Below are 24,850 nucleotides of genomic sequence, written 5' to 3'. Positions count from 1 at the left end.
GTGTTTAGTCAAACCCTGCAAGTGAGTTCATTTCCTTACATTGTTTCTGTAGATATAACATAAAAGGTTCCCAGTCTATTTTGACATCTCTATTGTCATTGTCTTTAAGTCTTTCTGTTAACTTCGCCATTTCAGCAAATTCCATCAGTTTTTCTTGCCATTGTTCTTTTGATGGTATTTCATCACTTTTCCATCTTTGGGCTAGATAAATCCTAGCCGCTGTTGTGGCATACATGAAAAATTTCTTATTATCTTTTGGCAAGTCTTCACCTGAAATGCCTAAAAAAAAAAGCTTCTGGTCTGTTAACAAAGGTTACCTTAAACATTCTTGTCATTTCATTATAAATCATTTCCCAATAGCTTTTGATTATTTTACAATTCCACCACATATGAAAAAACGTACCTTCCTTTTCTTTACATTTCCAACACTTATTAGAGCTTGTTCTATACATATTTGCCATTTTTGCAGGTGTAATATACCACCGATACATCATTTTCATATAATGCACTTTTAACAATATACAATCAGCAAATTTTAAATTAACTTTCCATAGTTTTTTCCATTCTTCCATTTGTATATTATATCCTATATCTTGTGCCCATTTAATGATTACCGATTACCGCCTTTGCAATACGTACAGTGGTGCCTCGCTAGACGAAATTAATTCGTTCCACGGGTCTTTTCTTATAGCGAAAAATTCATCTAGTGAATCCCATAGGAATGCATTGATTATTTTTTTTTGCCCATAGGAACGCATTAATTGAATTTCAATGCATTCCTATGGGAACCCGCGATTTGCTAGACGAATTTTTCGTAAAATGCATTCGTCTAGCGAGGCAACCTCCGCTCGAAAAATCCTTTCGTTAAGCGGAAATTTCGTTAAGCGGGGCATTCGTTAAGCGAGGCACCACTGTACCTCGGGTTACAGACGCTTCAGGTTACGGGTGCTTCAGGTTACAGACTCCGTTAACCCAGAAATAGTAGGCTACCTCGGGTTACTCTTGTTGGTTCCTGCTTTGGGAAGCCTATCCAGACATGCAGGATGTTGACATGCCTGGTTTCCAGGTTTTCGTTGATTCTATTTCTTCTTTATTGTTTTAAGTAGTTGCTTTAAATCTGGCACCCCCAAACTTCGGCCCTCTAGATGTTTTGGACTACAATTCCCATCATCCCTGACCACTGGTGCAGCTGTTAGCTAGGGATGGTGGGAGTTGTAGGCCAAAGCATCTGGAGGGCCGCAGTTTGGGAATGCCTGCTTTAAATGGTTGTTTCGTTCTTTCTGTACACCAATTTGAGGTTTCATTACAATCAAGAGGCATGTGAATTTTGTGAAATGAACAAGCTTATATTTCCCCAAAGGCGAAGCTTATTTTTATCATATGTGGTGGCCTTGTAGTAAGGTTAAAGCTTACTGGGAAATGATATACAATGAATTGAAAAGGCTGTTCAAAATAACTTTTGTAAAAGAAGAAGCAGCAGCTTATATTTTGGGAATTATAGCGACAGAACGACCTAAATTGTATAGAACTTTATTTATTTATGCTACTACAACAGCAATAATGCTCCTTGCCCAGAAGTGGAAAGAAGCAGAAGTCCCAGGAAAGGAAGAATAGGTACAAAAACTTATGGAATATGCAGAAATGGTGAAACTTACCAGTATAATAAGAAATCAAGATAACAAACTATATATATATATATATATATATATATATATATATATATGGAAATGGTTTATTGAAAATATGGTTTGCAGATGGTGACAGCAGTCACAAAATTAAAAAACGCCTGCTTCTTGGGAGAAAAGCAATGACAAACCTAGACAGCATCTTAAAAAGCAGAGACATCACCTTGCCGACAAAGGTCCGTATAGTTAAAGCTATGGTTTCCCCAATAGTGATGTATGAAAGTGAGAGCTGGACCATAAAGAAGGCTGATCGCCGAAGTATTGATGCTTTTGAATTATGGTGCTGGAGGAGACTCTAGAGCCAAGATGACTACAGTGGTACCTCGGGTTAAGAACTTACAGTGGTACCTCTACTTATGAATAACTCTACTTATGAATGTTTCTACTTACGAATGGAGCTCCGTCCGCCATCTTGGATGCAGTTTAGATAGGATTTTTTCTACTTACAAATTTTTAGATAGGGTTGCTTCGACTTACGAATTTTTTCTCCCAATGCATTCCTATGGGATTCGACTTACGAATTTTTTGACTTACAAATGTGCGTTCGGAACGCATTAAATTCGTAAGTAGAGGTACCACTGTAATTCGTTCTGGAGGTCCGTTCTTAATCTGAAACTGTTCTTAACCTGAGGTACAACTTTAGCTAATGGAGCCTCCCGCTGCCACCACACCACCGTTGCGCGATTTCTGTTCTCATCCTGAAGCAAAGTTCTTAACCCGAGGTACTATTTCTGGTTTGGCAAAGTCTGTAACCTGAAGCGCCAGTAACCCGAGGTACCTCTGTATAGAGAACTCCCTGCATTGGATGTGCAAAGGAAATCAGGAACATTCAGCTTTGCTTGTTTCTCAGTTTGCTCACACATATGCAGAAACCCATCTGTTTTATCCTCAATACATCTATTTAAAGCATCAACGCAATACACACAGGAGACGCAAGGGAAGCAACTATGGGAATTTGTCTGCCTTTCCGCAAGTTTGTACCGTGTCACAACTTTGCCTGTAATTGCCTCGTAGGCACCGGCTCTCCACATCATGTGGAGGAAAGGTGAATGGGCAGATTGGAGAAAAGGAAAGGAATTGATAAACACACACACACAATATAAGCAAAGAACAAAACCGGGTGCCTTAATGCTTTTAATTGGAGGGTGGGGCTGCCACATTTGGGAGCCAAGCCAAGTGCTTATCTGTGCTGGACCCCTGCCATTTCATTTGTGGGGTGTTAGGGGGTAGTACCTCTGGTGGGGTACGTAATGCTCCTTCTGGGTTAATTTGTCCACCTTTGGTCCCCTCCCTGCACTCAGTTCTAGGAGCCTAGAAGCTGTCAGGGTGTGATAGAGACCCGCTAAACTGGCCCGCTAAACCAGCTGATAGCAGCTGATGGGTATCAAACCCTCGGTGAGTTACAGATTCCCCTTGCATGTGAAGACAGGCTCTGGTGGATTGAGTGGATGAGAGCAATAGTGGGTCCAACGGTCAAGGAGGTGTTCATGCTGTACAGGTCTAAACCACTAAACCTCTTGGGTTTGCCAATAGGAAGGTTGGCGGTTTGAATCCCCGCAACGGGGTGAGCTCCCATTGCCCGGACCCAGCTCCTGCCAACCTAGCAGTTTGAAATCACGCCAGTGCAAGTAGATAAATAGGTACCACTGCGGCAGGAAGGTAAACGGCGTTTCCGTGCGCTCTGGTTTCCATCACGGTGTTCCGTTGCGCCAGAAGCGGTTTAGTCCTGCTGGTCATATGACCTGGAAAGCTGTCTGTGGACAAACGCCAGCTCCCTCGGCCTAAAAGCGAGATGAGCACCGCAACCCCATAGTTGCCTTTGAGTGGACAGAACCATCCAGGGGTCCTTTACCTTTTTTTTTTTTTTTTACAGGGAAGCGAGGGGGCTTGTCAGTCTGGGATGGTAGCCCATCTAGGAGATGGAAAGCTGTGATCCTAAACCTCTGCTGCCTTGCGGGGCATCTTCAGGAGAAGAAAAGGCTAAGGAGTAAACCCACAAATTGGGAGCCAAGATGGTTGGATGGCATCTCGTACATCTCCTTCCAGCAACTTCTGCAGCCAAGCTGGTGCCGTAACGTCTTGCTCTGCTTTCCATCTGGACCACATCAGCGAGGCCGGGGGGGGGTCTTGTTGTCTGGGCAGTCCAGGACCTCCATACACACTGGAGGTGCACTCTGTTGTCTCTAGAGACAGACAGATGCCACCAAAACCCAGGGCCACAGTTCTCTTGATTTCATAGATCTATGAAGCAGGGTACTACACGTTAAGCAATTTATTCAATTGGAGTGACCTGGAGGGAGACTCTGTTGGCTAGGAAATTAGGACCTATTGCAACGTTGTTCTGCAGGTCCCACTTGTACGTTAAATAGAACCTGTTCAGCCTTTTGATGCCACCAGCGGCGTAGCGAGCCGCTGCGACACCCGGGGCGTCAAATTGCCGTGCTCGGGGGGGGGGCGTCGCTACGTAACGACACATGCGTCGTTATGTGGTGGGGTATCGTCGCCCCCGTGCCTCCAAAGCTGCGCAGCTCCAAACTCCAGGTAAAAAGCCCGCTCAGGGGGGTGCCACTTGGCGCCCCCCACCCCCGCGACTCCCAAGCCGAGCCTCCAGCCTCCCGGTAAAAAGTCCGCTCGGTGCGGTGCGGACCGCACCGAGTGGACTTTTTACCGGGAAGCTGGAGGCTCAGCTTGGGAGTCACGGGGGTGGGGGCGCCAAATGGCACCCCCTCGAGTGGAACCCGGAGCAGACCGCCCCCATCGCCCCCCCCATTGCTACGCCCCTGGATGCTATTGATGAATAATGGGCTGCCTCTATGTTAATACCAACATTTTGTAACTTACAAGATGTCTTTCATCCTTCCAGCCTTGGCAAGAAACAGGAAACAATTGAGTAACAAATATCTTTTATTGAGCCTCAGACTATCAAAAAAACAAACAAACACTGAATTCAGCTTAGCACTGCAATGCTACATTTCCGTCCAAACTATCCACTAAAAATGAAAGCACTCGTCAGTATAAAAGTTGAACAAGGTACAAGTTTAGCTTCCAATGAAGTTAAAGTAGACACGTGGATATAATTCTAGTTTCACAGATTTGTGCTGCTAAACGGCAAAGATAAAAAAACACTGTGAAGAGTTGACTGTACAATCTCCTGCAGAATTCTTTTTTGCAATAGATTGAAAGAACACACCAACATTTTTTGATGGAGAGTTCAAGGGAAACTGTGTTCTTAAAAGGAAGTCAGTGGGTGATTAAGTGCACTGGTCAGATATTCAGTCCATGAATCACATTTTCCAAGGAACGGATCATACGATTTCGAGAAAAGTATTAAGTCTAAAATGCAGCATCTTGGGTGCCTCAAAAGGGATTGTCTGCAATTCTTGAGTTACTCAATTCTAGAGAATTCAAAGCTACAACCAAGAAGGCTTTTATGAACTGCTTAACTGCAGTCTTTGGGCACCAAAGAATAAGGAAGAAATTGGTAACACAGCTATACTGGATCACTTCCGAAGCTTTTGGTGCAACACTTTCACATTAAAAGCACTAATTTTCCTAAAGCCTTTCCCTCCAAGTATTGGAAGAGGGCTTGTCCATTTAGGAAGACCACTGTCTGGAAGTTCTAAAATGCCATTTCCCCTAACAATGGAAAAACCCCAAGGAATGTCGCAAAAGCATCCAGCAGAGAGAGACACTGAAATTTAGGAAGACACCTACTATGTGATGCATTGCTGGGTCTGTGGGTGGGATCACAAAAGATACACACATGCCAGCAAGCAGTGCAAAATCTAGTCCTTTCAATAACAGCTTCTGAGCAAGGGCAGTTGAAATGGGAGAATTCACAACAGCTGAGCTGGGAAGACTCCTCTGTATAATCTGCTCCAGCAAATGCAATCCATATCGTGAAGAAACCTCTCCACTGGGCAAAGGGTGGGGGAGAAGAGACTAGACCAAAACAATGCTATAAAAAGATGAGTTCTCACCGGACTGTCTGGGTCATGGCACCTTGGACTGGGGGAAGGAGGGGACTCACATAGCATGACTTTTCTGTACAAAATAGGGCCTGCTTGAAAAAAGCTAGCAATTTCCGGGAGGCTAGGCTAGACACAGTGCCAGATTTAGGATGGTAGAGGCAAGTTCCCTTGCACCAAGCAGAGGAGTGGAAAATTGAGAAGATCCATTTGGGGGTGCCAAATCTTGGCCTTGCACTAGGTGCCATATTACGGAAAATCTGCCCCTGCTAGAGAGCTTCTTCACAAATTAGTTTTATATGCATTATTATTATTATTATTAGATGGGGTACCTAGAGACCCATTTATTCCACATGTCTACTAGGACTATTTTCTTCCTTCAGGTTGCAAAATTATATGGTTCCTAGAGTTTTCTGAACCAGGCAAGGCCATGTTTACTTTTATCCACTAATATCACTAATGAGCATCTTTTAAACAAGATCAACTCCATTATCGGAAGCGACTAATAGTTTAATGTGATTACTGTGAATTAAGCAGCTATTTTAAAAGATGAATTTTTTAAAAAAGAGAGGGACATAAATAGGCACAAAAAAACACCAAACAGAATTCAGATGTTTTCTAGGAGGGGCAAAAAGTCAGAGCCTTCATCACTTTCCTTCAGTTAAAACAGCTATTTTTGCTGTTTATGGAATTGCATCATTATTACAAAACAGCCTTATTTCTTCCGCCCTGTTAACTTAAGTTTGCTTTCGACAACAGCAGATGGTGCAATTACGTAGTGTACCAAAAGGAGGAAAATTTGTGTATGCCCAAGCATAGTCTCTCTCTCTCCCCATAGGACACTCCTAACAGTGAAAGCATCTCTAGACATAGCCCACAGAGCTGAAAAGTCCAACTTAAGAGGACCCAAAGAGCCAGCTCATTTCACAAAGTCAGGATAGGAAAAGAGTGGAACCCTATAAAGAAAACTGTTGTCAGAAAAACGTAGAAAGTGGAGCAGAGGCAAGGGATTTCCATTCAGAACCGATGTTCAAAAGGAAATCTACACCTAGCATTACGATGAAAATATCTGCGTAATTTTCTCAGCCTGCCTACGGTAATTAACAAACAGAAGTAAATTTAACGTGAGAGCAAGAAGTTCCATTTCCTTCCTTTGCAGCAATCTGCCCCTCCCCAAACCAATACAGTGGAACCTCCGTTTTCAAGCATCTTGGAAGCCGAACATTTTGGTTTTCAAACGCCGAAAACCCGGAATTGCTTCCATTTTCGAACACGCCTCTCAATGGAATTTGCCAGCTGTCCACTGAGCTTCGGTTGTCGAACGTTTTGGAAGTCAAACAGTCTTCCAGAATGGATAATGTTTGACAACCGAGGTTCCACTGTATTGCAACAGTTGAGAAATCTAGAGCTGTGACTATTGTGAATCCTTTCCAATAAAAGATCCCGCTCTTTACTTTTTAGGACATTCACACACTGCTAATGCCATGAAGATCAGTGAAGTTTAGGCACCGTCCCCAGGTCTGTCTCAGCAAAAATGCTCCTTTGCTTGAATACGACGTGAGTAACAAGTATCTTAGCTGCTCCTAAAGTCAAACTGCAAGTGGGTTTTTTATACCTTTTTCCTCCCCGCAATGTGCCTAGAACTCTGAACTCATGAATGTCTACTTATCAAGCAGCATTTGGCATAATAAAATATAATCGCTGAAATTGTGACTATGAAATGGGTGTTTCTCCTGGGTTGTTAAGAGCCGTTGTACGCACAGTTACCCTGCACAAAACCCTTAGCATTAAAGTTGAGGGATAAAGGATAACTGTAATAGATCATCGTTAAAAGAAAGCAACCTCATTTGCCCTTCCCAAGTTCAGTTCTTTGATGTATTTCTGAAGATCGTGGCAACGACGACAGAAGCTGCTCAGATTTAACCTTGACTAGGAGCAAAGTAAATTAAGAGTGAAACTACTGTATTGTAACAAGCATGACAGCACTGATGTGTTGATACTGTAGTACTGAGACTTCTGCCAAGTTTCCAAGGCACTGGTTAAAGCCAGAGTCAGCGTAAAGGTATACTTCCTGTCATTGAAACTCAAAGGTCACCGGCTGGAACCCAATAACCAGTGCTATGTGACAGTAGCAATTATATTAATTATTGCAGTTACTGGCAGTTCCTTGTTTCTGTTACGAGTCACCAAAGTCAAGGGGTGGTGTTTACCAGTAAGCACAGCTTTAAGCTTATTTTACTATCAGATAGACAAAGAGGTGATCCTGTGGATTATTATTATTTTTTAAAGGAAAGCAGTTTACCTTTATCCTGTACAGATAATAGGAGCTATGTTCCAGGATTTATAGATAGCAGTTGGGCAGGTAAGGTAAAGGACACCTGGATGGCTAAGTCCAGTCGAATTTGACTATGGTGTGTGGTGCTCATCTCGCTTTCAGGCCATGGGAGCCAGCGTTTGTCCACAGACAACTTTCCGGGTCATGTGGCCAGCATGACTAAACCACTTCTGGTGCAACGAGACACCGTGACGGAAACCAGAGCACACGGAAACGCCGTTTACCTTCCCGCTGCAGCGGTACCTATTTATCTACTTGTGCTGGCGTGCTTTCAAACTGCTAGGTTGGCAGGAGCTGGGACGGAGCAGCGGCAGCTGGCCATGTCGTGGGGATTCGGCAAGTGCAAGAGGCTCGGTGGTTTAGACCACAGCGCCACCCATGTCCCTAGTTGGGCAGTATGGTGCCTATTTTAGCAATGGGACCCTTGTAGGACAGGAGTGGGGAACCCTTTTGGCTTTACAGGGCCTTGCAGGCCAAACCTGACAAATGCGTGGAACTGAAAACCTGCCAATCACCTGTCAAGTCACAATGATGTCAGCTGCAAGATGCTTTGAAGTCGCAAGGTGTTGCTAAAACAAATTTGGGTTTTTTTTGCAGGAGATTCCACACAACCACCTTCCTGAATCGGAAGGGGTTTACACAGAATCATGGCAAACAGAGCAAGATTGAAGTCCCACTCATCAGAGTTAAATCCTGCCGCTTTGGCTGTGCACATCTGTTCCCTGCTGGGAACAGGAACATGCAACCAATGCAGGATTTAACCTTGCCGTCCTTCCCCGTCTGCTGTCGTCACAAGAAAAAATGGCATAGCAGGGCTAATTGGAGACACACACACACACATATGGCAGGCCGAGATTAGCTTGCAGGCTGGAGGGCCCCCCCCCCAACCCATTGTAAGCCTAGAAAGATCTCAAACTAATACCACAAGCAGGTACAAACCAGATGGCTGCAGTTTGGGGTTAGGACTCACGAGTTTCTTTAGACATGACCAGAGCAATAAGGGGAAGTCTGCATGCCAGACGGCCCACTGGTTTTGCAACAGCACTCTGTTGCAAAAGCGTTTTTGTCCTTGATGTGGGGCTGGGGGGGGGTACTACTATTGGGAAAGCAAAGGTGCAAAACCACACAGGGCATGTGGTTTTGTACCTGCAGCGCAGAATTACAAGCTTTGACATATCCATTATGCAGTCCTGGCAAAGTGCATTCTTATTCACAAGGACATCACTCAAGTATTTCAATGTTATTAGAGGGGGTAAATCGCTGGAACCGCTGATTTATTACTACTGCTGCACTATTTCTAGGGCACGGCCTCTGATTTTCACAGGCCGTTCCTGAAGCTTATCGGTGTGCCCCAGCTTTGAAATACAAGATGAAGAATTCACTTAGTGTTGCTCTGCTACTCACGTAAGAGTGATTTCTAAGAATGCAAGGAACGAACAATGCCTGTTGTGAACTAAGCCAATGACACACTCTCACTATATATATATATAACTCTCACTGTACTGAACACACACTACAATTAAGGCCAAAGAGCACTTAATTGATGGCATATATTGTGTCTGGAATTGAGGTATATACAGTGGAACCATGGTTTTCAAGCCCCTCGGAAGCTGAACGATTCAGAAACCGAACGCCAAAAACCTGGAAATAATTGCTTCCATTTTTTAATGCGCCTTGGAAGTCAAACGGCTTCCGAGGCGTGTTTCTCCATTTTTTCCAATGGATTTTGCCAACTGCCCATTGATCCTCGGTTTTCGAATGTTTCAGAAGTCGAACGGTCTTCCGGAATGGATTGTGTTTGAAAACTGAGGTTCCAATGTACCCCAAAACCAGAAGCTTAAAGGGGCAATGGTTAAAAGCACCCTTAGGCATGCATATGTAAAAGAAGGTGGTTTAAAATGTCTCATATTGCACTTCAGGTTATCCGTCTTTAATTACAAGGCAAATCAGTCACATAAACCCATTTTTCTTATGCTGGTTGTTTTCCAGATAGCAAGATGATCTCCAGCTGTATAAAAGCAATCAAGTTCTTGTGTGGAGGCAAGAGATTTGGATCTCTCTTAAAGCTCCTTGATCTTTTTGTCCGTGCTTTTAATATTGATGTCCAGAGTCTCCACCTTTGTGGTAAGGCGACCCAGAATTTCATCCTGCTCGTCAATTTCAGACTGTAGGCCAAGAGCGAGGTTTTTCAGGCGGCCCAGCCCAGAGGACATTTCATCTGCAAATGGACGGAGACAATGGAGCAGGGTTAAGAGCAAGGATACAAGGCAGGAAATATGTTTGGGAAGTCAATTCATAATAAAGTAGCTGCTCTGAGACTATTCTGAGCTAAGGAGCCAATAGTTAAAGAGGATGGTTGTTCTTTTTTCTGTGGCTTTGGAATAACAATCATAATTTATTATTTATACCCCATCTGGTTGGGTTTCCCATTTTGGGTGGGCTCTCGCAATTGTTAGCCTTTATGGTTTCACAGGACTATTTTTTTGTACAAACTAATGCAGCTACCTCTGTAAATAATGATTATGATTATTTATACCCCACCCATCTAGATGGGTTTCCCCAGGCACTCTGGGCGGTTCCCAACAGAATTGAAAGCACAATAGAACATCAAACATTAAAAACTTCCCTAAACAGGGCTGCTTTCAGATGTCTTCTAGAAGTCAGAGCGTTGTTTATTTCCTTGACATCTCATAGGAGGGCGCCACTACCAAGAAGGCCCTCTGCCCGATTCCCTGCAACCTCACTTCTTGCAGGGAGGGAACCGCCAGAAGGCATTCGGAGCTGGACCTCAGTGTCCGGGCTGAACAATGGGGATGGAGACACTCCTTCAGTTATATTGGGCCAAGGGCGTTTAGGTCAGCACCAGCACTTTGATTTGTGCTTAGAAATATTAAGGTAAAGAAAGCACTGCTGCCTTCAAACATATTGCTATTTCTGATCCTCTCCCAGCTCATGACCACTGTCTTTTCGGAGCAGCAATTAGCCGTTAACCACATCCACTTAATTTTTGGCAGTCAAAAGTGCAACTTGTAGAATCTGATGAGAGCAGCTGCTATTGTGCATCTACAGACACCTTTAATCTCTGCACAGCAAGGGAGAGGAACCTTTGCTCCCCTGCCCCCCAATGTTGCTGAACTACAACTTCCATTTCCCCATGCTTGCTGGGGATGATGGAAGTTGAAGTTCAGAAACAACTGGAGGGGCAAAAGTTCTTCTGCTCCCGCTGTGCAGGAAACACGAGCCCTTGTTGACAATTTTGCAGGAGGAAGCGTTGCGCAGCAAAGCAACCTGTGCTGTCACCCAGCCATATCCTTTCACTCCTCCAATTCCTTCTATACCCCCTGATTAATCAGCAAAAGATGATTAATAACTGCCCTACATTCTTGTTTTTCAAGTTGTTTGAAGACTTCTTATGTAGCAAGCACTAACTGAATTAATAAATATTAATGTTAATAATTTTTCCATCACCTCCTATTTCCATGAAATGAGAATTGAAAAACAGGGACACATGCTTCTTTCTGCTTGGGAGAACACCCCGAAGGAACCAAAGGGATTCAATTTCAGGTACTGTAAGGAGCTGGGATTAAGCATTATGAAGTTCAGGCTGTCACTACTCACCTAAGTTGTTATCGACTTTCTGATGGTAAGCTCGGAGGTGTTGATTCCTTGGGTAACGATCAGGTGGGAACGAAGACTCTGAACTGGTTCCAGTGGAACTATGCTCTGGCAAGGGGAAAAGGTGAGTTTTTAGACATGCACCAAACACTAGTTGATGGCTCCAGTTCTTATTTTTCTAAAAGAGAACAATTTTAATGTAGCAAGTATGGTTTTACAGTCATACCTCGAGTTATGGCCGCTTCAGGTTGTGTGTTTTTGGGTTGCGCACTGCGCCGAACCCGGAAGTCCTGGAACGGGTTACTTCTGGGTTTTGGTGCTATGTGCATGCGCATAAGCGCCGAATCGCGACCCGCGCATGCGCAGATGCAGCGCTGCGGGTTGCGAACGTGTCTCCCGCACGGATCACGTTTGCAACCTGAGCGTCCACTGTATACTGAATTAGTGGAACACATAATTATTAATTCAAGGTGGTTTGTAATTGGAAGTAAACACCACCATCCTTTTCTTTCTTGCAGACCTGCCATACCCAAAAACCCTGAATGTCCAACTCCTCCAGGCCTGGCATGGCCCTTTAAACAAGTTTAAACAAACCTGAATTATCCAACTTCCGTAGGTTTGGATGACTCTCCTGGTACTTTGACTCCTGTTCTTTGCTAACGGATATGGCTTCTTTCAATCTGGAGATAGAGAAAAGACAGGTACCATTCCCAGTGTCCAAAGAGGCCTTGCATTAAGGGCAATGGCTTAAAAATTTTTAATTTCCCTTTCTGCAGTCTTTCCACACTCACACGCATTCGTTGTTGTTCCCTTGCCTCCCAGGCTCCTGATCAGTTCAGAATGAGTCTATAGGGTGGGGGTGGGGGGGGGAAAGAGAACCATTTTCAAAAGAAAACTGGGGATGCACCGATCTTAAAAAGTACAAGGATGGAGCTGCCAGGAAAGCACAATGTTCAAAACTCTGTTTTGACGCCTTTTGCATCTTTCCTGACTTTGCTGAGAATGGTCCAAAGGTCAACATAAGTACCACACGTTCTGATGCAATCAAGGGAGAAGTTGCAATGGATATTTGAATCTTTCCTGGCCCCACTGAAGAAGAATGCTGGGATGAAACTGAAGTCCCAACTTCCACCTGCAACCTGGGCTTCCACCCCTGCTCTCTCGACTCCCAGGTGTCACGTTTTATACCTTTGCTAGCTGGGAAGAGAATTTAGGTTGCTTACTTGTTGCTTGCTTGGTATTCGGCAGCCCCGTTCTGTTCAACCTTGACCTCTTGTGGCTTGGCTTTGAAGTAATTCACAAAGCCACCAAACACGCTCTTGATGCTGTTGATGTGTCTCTGACTTGTTTTCAGGTCTTGATCCATCTTATCCACCATTCGTTCGCTGCGTTTCAGTACCTCGCCTTGCCGTGCGAGCTCCTACGGAAAACAAGAATTTTTAACGCGGCTGAAGAAAAAGCGCCGCGAAATGTTTTAACTTCGCAAAGAACCGGGTTTCGAGAATTGCACTCCCTGGCTGTATTGCCACTCAAGAAGAACATGAGAAGAATCTGCTGGATCAGGCCAAGGGCCCATCCAGCCCAGCATCCTGTTCTCACAGTGGTCAACCCGCTGCCTGCGGGAAGCTCTCAAGTAGGACCCGAGCACAAGCGCACTCTCCCTTCTTGAGGTTTCCAGCAACTGGGATTCAGAAGCATCACTTGCCTCTGACCGTGGAACCACAGCATAGCCAAAATGGCTAGTAGCCAATGATAGCCTTTGGCTCTTATGAGTTTGTCTAATCCCTTTCTAAAGCCATCCAAGTTGGTGGCTATCACTGCCTCTTGTGGCAGTGCTTTCTTTTGTCCCTTGCTAATCCACAATTTAGCACAAGCTGGAACGAACCCAAACAAAGCCATGGGCTCCCCCTTTTCCCTACAGTATAGCTGGAATGAGTTCTTCGCCAGTAGTTCCCCTTACCCAGAAATCTGGATTGTCATGTTCTGAAAACCAGAGACCATTGATTTAAAACAAACGCCGATCAGTTTCAAAACAAAGCCGCTTCAAGTCCTGGGTTTGGCTTGTTTAACTAACCAGTGTTTGTTTTGGACCATAGTCTGTGGCATGTAAGAAATGAGAAGTCAAGATCCTGAGAAAGAGGGATTAAACGCTTGTGATGTCCCTCCTTCTGACTATACAGGAGTTGATGACAATCAGGAGAGTGGTTCCCAAGGGTTTGCTTGGGCTTCTTTCAGCTCATGCATGTGCACTAAACGAAGATTTAGTACAGGCACCCCCAAACTTTGGCCCTCCAGGTGTTTTGGACTACAATTCCCATCATCCCTGACCACTGGTCCTCTTAGGTAGGGATCATGGGAGTTGTAGGCCAAAACATCTGGAGGGCCGCAGTTTGGGGATGCCTGATTTAGTACGATGTGGAAAAGAGCCCCTTTGGTTCACTAGATTTCTTTAGCAAGTTGCTGCGTATTGCTGATGAAAAATACGAAGTAGTAATCCTTTCTATCTCCACGGTATTTTCTTGAATTCTATTTCTACTATAACATTCATGCAGCAAGCTTTGCTGAAGGCATGAGGAAGCTAAGATGTGAAGACTCTGCTGATGCCTAATTAAAGCTCACCGGCCTACTGAACAGCATCTGCTCATTTCACGATCTGCTCCTTTAGCATTGTTTTTTTTAAAACCACTACCTGGAATATTTGCTGGTCCAAGTTCCTACCTACAAGCGAAGAACAAAAGACTGCAGTCTCTCTGCCCAATTTCCCTCTAGTCTGATCACAGGACTCTTTCAGAGAAGGTCTGATAATTTTCCCAGGGAGCCAGAAATGCTCTTTTTGGCTTCAGCCTCTAGAAAACACCGCAGTTCAGGTAAAATGTAGCTTCTCTATAGACTAGGGAAAACAACAACTTGGATAGATTTCAACCTTGATTGTTATTACTTTTTTAAAAAAAGTATGAGCTTGTTTCAATTTTTCATTTCCTAGTTTATCACACACTCTGGGATACAATTGTCATATGATCTGAAGGAGATGGACCAAGTATACAATTTCATTTGCACCACACTTGGAAGAAATCAACACTCACGGTTGGAGAGGACAGAACTAGCACTCATTCCTAGTGCTTTCAGAAGTTCAAAACGCTTCACACGCAGCATCTTCTTGTTGTAATATTCCTAACAACAATGGAAGCCAGGCCACTACTGTCCCCATATTGCAGATGGGGAGGCTGAAGACAGCAGTAGCTTGCTTCAGCCCACCTGGAAATATTGGAACCAGGGATGCACCAATTCAGTACTCAGTCTCTTGGACTTTGGTTTAAATATGTATATGAATGGAATAATTTGAATGCAGTTATGCACTGGAGAGCTAAGGCCCTACAAATAAGCTTATTAGGATAAAAGGCAGCACAAGATTGCCCCAATCATACCAAGGAAAATCGAAGAACAACTCATAACTGCTAGTCTTTTGATTTACAGTGGTACCTCGGTTTAAGAACAGTTTACAAACTCAGCAAAACAGGGAATAGCGTCTTGGTTTAAGAACTTTACCTCAGTCTACGAACAGAATGTGAAGGGTGGAAGGGCACCAGCAGCAGGAGGCCTCATTAGGGAAAGCGCACCTCGGTTCAAGAACGGTTTTGGTTTAAGAACGGACTTCCGGAACAGATTAACTGGGGGCGGCCAAGACCATATAACACTGGTCCTGAAAGACCTACATTGGCTCCCAGTACGTTTCCGAGCACAATTCAAAGTGTTGGTGCTGACCTTTAAAGCCCTAAACGGCCTTGGCCCAGTATACCTGAAGGAGCGTCTCCTCCCCCATCGTTCTGCCCGGACACTGAGGTCCAGCGCCGAGGGCCTTCTGGCGGTTCCCTCACTGCGAGAAGCAAAGCTACAGGAACCAGGCAGAGGGCCTTCTCGGTAGTGGCACCCGCCCTGTGGAACGCCCTCCCATCAGATGTCAAAGAGATAAATAACTACCTGACATTCAGAAGACATCTGAAGGCAGCCCTGTTCAGGGAATTTTTTTAATCTGTGACATGTTAATGTATTTTAAAGCTTTCTTGGAAGCCGCCCAGAGTGGCTGGGGAAACCCAGCCAGATGGGCGGGATACAAATAATAATAATAATTATTATTTCTTCATAAACCGAGGTACCACTGTATTTATTTTTTAAAAACAACCTCACTTCTAGAAAGACAATCCAGGAGGCCTTGTATTAGTGGTTCTGCCTACCAATGATGCCTAGCAGTGATTCAAGTCTAGGCTTCATAATTAAAGGAAATGATTAATAGGAAGGACTATGTAGTCAGGTGTGTGCTGAAAGTGGCTGAAGTAGGGCCTGCTCTCCTTTCTAGTCACTGGCTTAGAAATCAAGCACATTTACAAATGATAGGTCCAATGTACATCTTCAGCAAGTATCACACACACACATATATATTTTACAAGAAACAAGACACTGTGGTCTGAGACAAAGACAAAGCCCATCTCCTTGAGAGATGTCCTTTTACAGCTGTTCAATTCCACTTGCCCACAATAATCACTTCCCAACAAAGTTTCTTGCATGAACGTACTGTCACGTCTTCAATGAAACCAAGATATAAAGGCATATGGTGCAGAGAACCAACGACTTGAGTTGCTGTTACTGGCATGAGCTAGTCCCTTATGCTTTGAAAGAATGTTGGAAATAAATGTGTGGACAGACTCTGAATGTCTGCCATTTCCGAAAGGGCATTTGAGTATGTACTCAAAATCATAATGCGGCTTTTATCCCTAATGAAGCATCCAGGTTTTTTTTGTCAGTTCTCAGAATCTGATCCTAAACGCTTGCATGTAAACTGCACTGAAATCAATCCACTTACTTCTAAGTAACACGTAAAGGTACCCCTGACCGTTAGGTCCAGTCGTGGATGACTCTGGGGTTGCGCACTCATCTTACTCAATACGCTGAGGGAGTCGGTGTTTGTCCGCAGACAACTTCCAGGTCATGTGGCCAGCATGACAAAGCCGCTTCTGGCGAACCAGAGCAGTGCACAGAAACACTGTTTACCTTCCCGCTGGAGGTAACTTCTAGGCTAGCAGCAAACTATGGTTTGTTGTTGCACTCAAGCCACAGTTCTGTGTTGAATCTGAAATGACCCTCATATTGTTCTCCTCTATTCCTGGATCCACATTGCTCTAAATGCAGGGAGAAACCCACTCTGAAGGTTTTTAGGACGGGTTTCAAATAAGGACTAAAGGACGTTCCACCTGCCGTTTCTATGCAAGAGTTTTTCAAGGTGTTGGAGCAACAGCAGAGGAGTCAATCTGCTAACCTAAGGATTTAACATGGAAGTGCATCAGGGTTGCATCCAATGTAAAGGTAAAGGGACCCCTGACCCAGTTGTGACCGACTCCGGGGTTGCGGCGCTCATCTTGCTTTACTGGCCGAGGGAGCCGGCGTACAGCTTCCGGGTCATGTGGCCAGCATGACTAAGCCGCTTCTGGCGAACCAGAGCAGCACACGGAAATGCCATTTACCTTCCCACCGGATCAGTACCTATTTATCAACTTGCACTTTGACGTGCTTTCGAACTGCTAGGTTGGCAGGAGCTGGGACCGAGCAACAGGAGCTCAACCCGTCGCGGGGATTCGAACCGCCGACCTTCTGATTGGCAAGCCCTAGGCTCTGTGGGTTTAGACCACAGAGGCACCCGTGTCCCTAAGTAACTCATAAGTTGACATTGTTATAGGAAAAAATATTGAAGAAAGTACTTTTATCCAATATGCTCCTCATAAACTATGGCAAGGTCTATCTTAAGATTCTTGCTTACCTCTGATGCAGCTACGCCAATATGCTCAGACTCATAAATGAGGGACACGGCGCGGTTGCTGCTGTCCACAGTGGCCTGGGACCGCCTCAGGACTTCTTGCTGCAGGTACCTCTGTCTATCTGCCCCTTCCCTAGGGGGCTCATTACTTTCATTCCACTTGACTGGCTTTAAGTCTTCATCCTCATCTTCGTCAAAAGGATTGTAGCTTTTTGAGTAAGCCGACATAATTGCAGCTCGGAGTTTGGTTCTTTTCTATGCGTGAATGTAGACAAAAGGCAGACTAGAACGAAACCAGACTGATGTTTTTCAGACCTAGATCAATGCCTTCATGCCAGAGATCGCCAGCAACGACGGGATGGAAAGCCGGATTCTGTGAAAAGAAGTGAGTTGTAAGTAAATTTAAACACCAGATTGAAATGATTTGAAAGAACCCATACCGATATAGGAACAATTGAGAGCTCCTCCCCCAGCTCAAAGCTATTAAAATATAGTTTTGCTCCACTTTTCTCCAAACTCTGACAAGTCACGCTGTTCGGATTAGTGTGCCAGAGGCTTGGTAAATGAAACGGCAAGTCAGTTATCCAGCCAGGAGATAGCAAACTGCTCCAGATGACCCAAAATGGGTGGAACCAAGCCACATTCTTGCCTTCTTTCATACCATGTGGCTCAACTCATTTGCTTCAAACATCTCAAACTGCCTGCTTTGCCAGTGTATCTTCCTAACTAGAGTACCTGCCTTTCAACAGTAGTGTTTTAGCAACATGCATTGTATGTTTTGATCCATGGAAGCAGGAACTAGTATGTGGGTGTGGGAGCAGCTCAGTTCTTATCAGCTTTCAATTTATACCAGTCCTATGGTATACCTTTGCCTCATCTTTCCGCTTAAACCACTTCCAATGCTACGAAGAGGTCACCTTTCAAAACTCGATGCATCTTTGCTTTAAGCTGGTTGAAAAACAGAGGAGGTTGCGGTAATCATGGGTCAAACTATCCTCAAGCAGACACTATTAGAGAATTCAGCTGTGCTCCAAGTTCTGCCACTAAAAAAAAAAATAATAGCTTCCCGTTTTGGCCATACTGTCAACACACTCCTCTTGCAAACCCTAGAAACTTTACTGGAGTTGTGTTGTTTTTTTTGTGGGGGATCCTTATCAGCATGGTAAGTTTAAAATGTAAGAGCACCCCCTGGCCTAATCTCAGATCTTAACCATTCTTTGTCTTGGGACAACCTGAGTCACCGCATTGTGCCAGCCCCTCCTGACCAGCTCAAATAGCATTTTGAAGGCCTATATTGCTCACATGTCTCAACAAATACTGGTCACTACAGCCTTAAGGGAGGCACTCTAACGTCTATTCCATCGTGACCACCTGAAGCACAGCCTTTAGCAACGCTGTACTGTGGATATCCTGCCTGTGGATATTAGGTAAGTGCCTAATATTAGGGTCAGTGGTTCTCGAAGGGTGTGCCAGGAGAGGATGGCAAATGTGGTGGGGAGATTCAAGGACATTTAAACATATCAGTGTAGTATAGTACAGTCGTACCTTGGTTTTTGAACAGCTTAGTTCTTGAATGTTTTGGCTCCTGAACGCCACAAACCCGGAAACTGAGTGTTCCGGTTTGCGAACTATTTTTGGAAGCTGAACGTCCGCCGGGGCTTCCATAGCTTCCGATTGGCTGCAGGAGCTTCTTCCAGCCAATCAGAAGCTGCGCTTTGGTTTCCAAACGTTTTGGAACTCGAACAGAAATCCAGAACAGATTCTGTTCGACTTCCAAGGTACGAATGTATACTCTCTCCCCCCCCCCCCGGGAATATGGATAGATATCTTTTCAAAATGAGAGCAAGAGCATCAAGCGATACGGAAGACAACCCTAGTTGTGATCCAGAATTGCCATTTGAACTGTGCTGGAGAAGACTAATTGAAAACTATATTTTGGATATCCAATGACTTCCCTTCTTTTCCTTCCATTGTTCATTTTACATATCATACATTCCTGCATATTTTACAAAAAACTATTCAAATAAGTTTTACACTTTTACATCCATCAAAAATTATTTACTCTTTTGAAGTATTCTTAGTGCTGCCAGCGTTTTCAGCTGTAGTTATTTTCCTTATATTCAACAAATATTTTCCACACTTCTTTAAATATATGTTATTCTTGCTCTCTTATCCTATGTGTTAAACCTGCAAGTTCTGCATATTATGTCAACATAAGTTGCCAATCCTCTTTAGTTGGGACCTCACTCACTTTCCATTTGGGGGCTAACACAAGGGCTGCAGTAGTTGCATACATAAACAATCTTTTCTGACACCTAGGAATTTCTGTCTGGGTTCAAGATGAGCAGGTGACAGCAAAGGTTGCAAGGTTTTTAGCTGGGGCAATCAGAATAAGATCCACTATTTGACTATTGATTCAAAACCCTAAAATGTATTTTATATAATTGACTTTTTATTTCTATTCTTTGTATATCGTATTGTTGTTTTATTGCTATGGTCGGTACCTGACACAAATAAAAATTTATTCATTTATTCTGTCTGGGTTACTGTATTCCCAACAGAAAGAACTCTGGGTTTTTTTGGGGGTAAAGTAGTTTTAAATATTTTTTTCAATTCATTATAAATCATTTCCCAATATACTTTTACCTTTTTACATGTCCACCACATGTGAAAAAAGGTTCCCTCTGCTTCTTTACACTTCCAACACGTTCTATACTTTCTGGATGTCTCATGGTCATATTATGTCAGGCTTCGGAGAAACGGCTTCCTTCCCCCACCCCTTTGGCTGTGCATCAGCAGAACAAAGCAAGTAAGAGTCCCTTACCAGTTTAAGAGTGTTTAATGATCAGAGCAAAAAAGCAACACAGCCATTATCGGAGCGAAGGTCCTCCCAATTAAGCTTCCCTCCTACTTTCCCCTGAGTCATCTGCGTCACTTCCCCCTTCTTGCAACCTGATCCCGCAACCACTGAGCCTTCTCCTTACCATTGGATCTCTTTCTCTTCCTGTTCTGCTTCTCTTAGTTGTTCCCCACTCAGCTCTGCCCAGCTGTTGCTTTCCGAACTATGTCCCCCTGCAAACCAATTCTCTAAATGAGGCATCCCCAAACTTCGGCCCTCCAGATGCTTTGGCCTACAATTCCCATCTTCCCTGACCACTATTTGCACTTTGATGTGCTTTCAAACTGCTGGGTGGGCAGGAGCAGGGACCGAGCAACGGGAGCTCACACTGTCGCGGGGATTCGAACCGCCGACCTTCTGATTGGCAAGCCCTAGGCTCTGTGGTTTAGGCCACAGCGCCACCCGCGTCCTGTTTGTTATGCAACATATTTCTTATCAATAAAATTTTTGGTGTGGCATGAGCAAATTTTTATTCTGAAAGTGTGTCCCAGAGAAAACAGTTTGAGAACCGTTGTTTTAGGTCAGGCACCCCCAAACTGCGGCCCTCCAGATGTTTTGGCCTACAACTCCCATGATCCCTAGCTAACAGGACCAGTGGTCAGGGAAGATGGGAATTGTAGTCCAAAACATCTGGAGGGCCGAAGTTTTGGGGTGCCTGTTTTAGGTCCTTGCTAAAGACTTCTCTGTTTAACAGCCTTTTCCTGCCCTGTGATCCAGCAATGTGTTTGCATTGCTGAAGTAGGCTTATCCGAATATACTAGCTTTAGGATCTGGTCGCATGATACAGGGCACTAAGACAAGAGCATCATTATTATTCGAGAGGCTGTCTCGAGTAATAATAAACTAAGACACCAAGGGATTCATGTGTACAGGATGATTCTTATCATGTGCACTTGGAAGCAAGCCCACACAGAGCAATGAGACTCATGCTATTGTCAATTGGTAGTTGCCAAATTCTTTGAGACTTGCTTTGCAGGAAGTGGAATGCCCTCCCACCAGAGGTCAAAGAGAATAACAATTACCAGACCTTTAGAAGGCATCTTAAGGCAGCCCTGTTTAGGGAAGCTTTTAATGTTTGATGGATTTCTGTATTTTAATGTTTTGTTGGAAGCCACCCAGAGTGGCTGGGGGAACCCAGCCAGATGGGCGGGGTATAAATAATAAATTATTAATAATAATAATAATAATAATAATAATGCAGAGTGTGCTCCTGGGCCCAACTCTGAGTGCTATTTTTGACACTTTTGGCACTTCCTAGCTTAGAATCAAGGTAGTTAAATGATCAACTAGCTCCATATGTACCTGCTCAAATCTTAAAGTCTTCTGAAGCGCTCTGCAAGGTGCCCCAACCAGGTGAGGTGTGGCAGGAGGATACAGAAGAAAAGGCCTTTTTAGTAGTGGCACCCCAGCTATGAAATACTCCCCTCCGAGAGACCCACTTGGTGCCCACATTGACATCACTCCAGCACTAGGCACAGGCATTTAAAATCTGTTTCAGTGTTAAATTTAATTTTTATTGAGGCCTCTTATGCTATTTTTAACGTTTGATTAACTTAAGGTAAAGGGACCCCTGACCATTAGGTCCAGTCGTGACCGACTCTGGGGTTGCGCGCTCATCTCGCATTATTGGCCGAGGGAGCCGGCGTATAGCTTCCAGGTCATGTGGCCAGCATGACAAAGTCGCTTCTGGCAAACCAGAGCAGCACATGGAAACGCCGTTTACCTTCCCGCTGTAGCGGTTCCTACTTGCATTTTGACGTGCTTTCGAACTGCTAGGTTGGCAGGATTAACTTATTTTGGGCTTTTTAGATTTGCATTTATTTTTGTTAAAAGCTACCCTGAGAAGGCACCATACCAACATTTTAAAATAAACAAATTAAAAATAAATATTACCCACAGAGCTATGTCAGGTGTTGGGCCAGCAGCAGCCCCAACTTTGGGTTTAAAATTAAAATAAAAAATAAGCTACTTTGAGGACTATTTTGGATCAAACAGCAGGACAGAAATAAAATAGTATGCCAATAGAATTAGTCATCAAGAAGCTAATTACTCATCACCTCCAGTTGATTGCCATCAACAAAAACACACACCATACAATTCAACATAATCTGAAGTACTGAGCAAAATACAAAGTACAGTATAACTGGAAGGCAAAGAGAGTTTTTAAAAGCGATCTGATGAAAGACTATCCTCCACCTGTTTCAAAAAGGGAACCTGTGGCTAAATATAAACCTCAACATGAGGGCTGCTGCTAGCCCAACACCTGGCATAGCTCTGTGGGTTGTATTTTTTAATTTGTTTATTTAAAAATGCTAGTACAGCGCCATCCCATAGCTATGTCATCAGAGTAGCTTTTAAGCAAAAACAAAGGCAAATTTAAAATAAGTTAATCAAACATTTTTTTAAAAAAATAGCACCCCTGATCCCTGGTGCTGCTAAGCTCGGGATGATGGGAGCTGGTTGTTCAGCAACAGCTGGAGACCCAAGTTTGGGAAATCCTGAGTCACTGGGGTGCAGTGGCCCTTGACCTAAAACTGGGGACGACCCAGCTGTCAAATCGCGCCCCCCCCACAGCCACAAAGCTCACTGGGGTGATGCTGGATCGATTTGTTCTCTCTGCCCCTCCCCAGGAAGCTCACCCAAGGAGCCACCTTAACTCTCAGCCCAATCTACCCCGCTGTTGGGAGGACAAAGCGACTCAGATCCACACACCCCGCAAGCCTACCTCGCATGGTTGTTGTTCTGAGGATAAGAAAACGGGGGGAGGGGATGAGCACCATAAACGTTTTCTTTTGCTCCTGGGGGGTGGGTATAAACCTGGTTAATAAGATGTAAATAGATCACTCTAAGGAGGAAAAAAGAGAAAAAGCTGCTTCTTGCTAGCTCCCTCCCTCCCGGCATTCACTCACCCACCACCAGCAGCAGCGTCCCCCGCTCTTCGGCTTCTCGCTTCCCGTCACGAGCCGAGTCGACTTCCTCCCCTTCCTTTCTTCCGGCAGGTCAAGCGGGCCAAACCACTTCTCCAGCTAGGGCGGGGGGGGGGAGGGTGGAGCGAGAGAAGAAAATGGGAGGGGTAGAGAGAATGGGAGGAAACGAAACAGAATGGACGCGGTCGGACTGAACCAACCACCGCTTTGAGAGAGGGGTTTTTTTTGAAAGAAAATAATACAAAAAGAGTAATTTCAAACCTTTATTATCCTCGGGAAAACAGCTCACGGGGGAGGAAGCGGGCACTGGATTTGGTGAAAGGCGAAAAAGTGGTCAACACGCTTTGGGCACATACACACAAAGTCTGAGTTAGTTGGTTGAGTCTCTGGTTTTTTGTTTTTTTTAAGGTCGGGATTCCAGGAATGAAGCCGCTGCGGGCGCCGCCATGTTTGTCACGTGCCGTAGAGACATACGCGCCGTGCCTTTAGACTTGAATAAGTGTGTCGGCATTTGATCGGTTTGATCTCCGGTCTTTTCGATCGGCAGGTGTTGGATTCAGACTTGGTCATCCTTAGAGTAGACTCACTGAAATCAAAGTATTTTGATTTTAAGGGGGTATACTCAAAATCTGATTTAGAACGCCACTGACAAATTGAATTGAGTGCTGCAGCTGAGTAGACATGGTTACCGGTAGGATCGGGCTGTAAAGTACCGGCAACTCTAACAAATTTCTTTACGGCATGGGTTGTTTTGGGCTGCCAACGAAAGTTTATGGCGTAAGAAATTGGTTGCATCTTTGCTGGGTCTGTTTATGGGCCATTGTAATGGTTTTGCTGAAATGTATTTCTCTCTCCCTTTTTTACAATTATGTTTTTTTTAAAAAATATTTTTTATTCTTTTTCAATCAAACAAACAACAATACAAACATATGATCAAACAAAAATACATAGTACAAAAAAGAACAAAAACATAAAGATTCTAATTTCTTTTTTTATATAAATATTTTTATTAGATTTTATCAAATATTTAAGAAAAAACATCACAGATTAACATTTTAACAAAACAAACATAAAAAATACAAAACAATAAACAACAATAAACACATCTCATCTCGTTACATCTTTTAAATCATTGTCTCTTTTGTTTCCCCAAATCCCTTCTAACTGATTTTCATTTTAAAATCATCTATAACAGTTTCTGACTCATTGCCTTTAATTTCCATCATCATATTTTTCTTGAATTCCTCTTAATTTCCATCTTTTATTTAAAAACTCTCTTTTTCTACTTGTAATCTTTTACTTTATTCCCTAATGCCTTAACTTCGAAGTTTCCCTAGATGTTCAGTCTTTTATTACTCAAAAATAATTCCCTAAATACACTTTGAATTTTTTCCAATCCTCCTCCATTCTCTCATCCGCTTGATCTCGGAGTCTTCCTGTCAATTCTGCAAGTTCCATAAAATCCAGCATTTTCATTTGCCATTCTTGTAGAGAGGGTAATTCTTCTTTCTTCCAGTATTTCGCAATTAATATCCTCGCTGCTGTGGTGGCGTACATGAACAAAGTAACATCTTTTTTTGGGAGTTCTTCCCCAACTATACCAAGTAAAAAGGCC

General features: G+C 43.9%; 1 protein-coding gene across 4 annotated transcripts; it reads right to left on the bottom strand.

Annotated features, from left to right (window-relative positions):
- Window positions 1-9,896: 9,896 nt before the first annotated feature.
- On the bottom strand, window positions 9,897-23,311 carry SNAP29 (synaptosome associated protein 29). Of its 4 annotated transcripts, none has more exons than XM_035097535.2 (6): window positions 23,218-23,311; window positions 17,413-17,782; window positions 12,827-13,023; window positions 12,198-12,283; window positions 11,607-11,711; window positions 9,897-10,206 (listed from the first exon to the last, which is right to left on the bottom strand). In XM_035097535.2, exons 2-6 carry the CDS (start codon window positions 17,635-17,637, stop codon window positions 10,049-10,051), a joined length of 771 nt encoding a protein of 256 aa, XP_034953426.2. In that variant the 5' UTR covers window positions 17,638-17,782; window positions 23,218-23,311; the 3' UTR covers window positions 9,897-10,048. The 4 variants fall into 4 exon arrangements, with proteins under 4 accessions (XP_034953426.2, XP_034953428.2, XP_034953427.2 ...); XM_035097537.2 differs by lacking the exon at window positions 23,218-23,311 and adding an exon at window positions 23,034-23,208; XM_035097536.2 differs by lacking the exon at window positions 23,218-23,311 and adding an exon at window positions 20,394-21,483.
- Window positions 23,312-24,850: the final 1,539 nt, after the last annotated feature.

The sequence above is a fragment of the Zootoca vivipara genome, chromosome 17, assembly GCF_963506605.1.
Source record: "Zootoca vivipara chromosome 17, rZooViv1.1, whole genome shotgun sequence".
Lineage (NCBI taxonomy): Eukaryota > Metazoa > Chordata > Lepidosauria > Squamata > Lacertidae > Zootoca > Zootoca vivipara.
This window is presented reverse-complemented; position numbering and strand designations above follow the sequence as displayed.

Excerpts from the sequence above, each read along its gene's own strand:
- SNAP29 (XM_035097535.2), bottom strand. The coding sequence starts at position 17,637 with ATGTCGGCTTACTCAAAAAGCTACAATCCTTTTGACGAAGATGAGGAT. Across the intron at positions 13,024-17,412 it reads TTGGCGTAGCTGCATCAGAG|GAGCTCGCACGGCAAGGCGA; the intron begins GTAAGCAAGAAT and ends TGTTTTCCGTAG. Across the intron at positions 11,712-12,197 it reads ACGGAAGTTGGATAATTCAG|AGCATAGTTCCACTGGAACC; the intron begins GTTTGTTTAAAC and ends TCCCCTTGCCAG.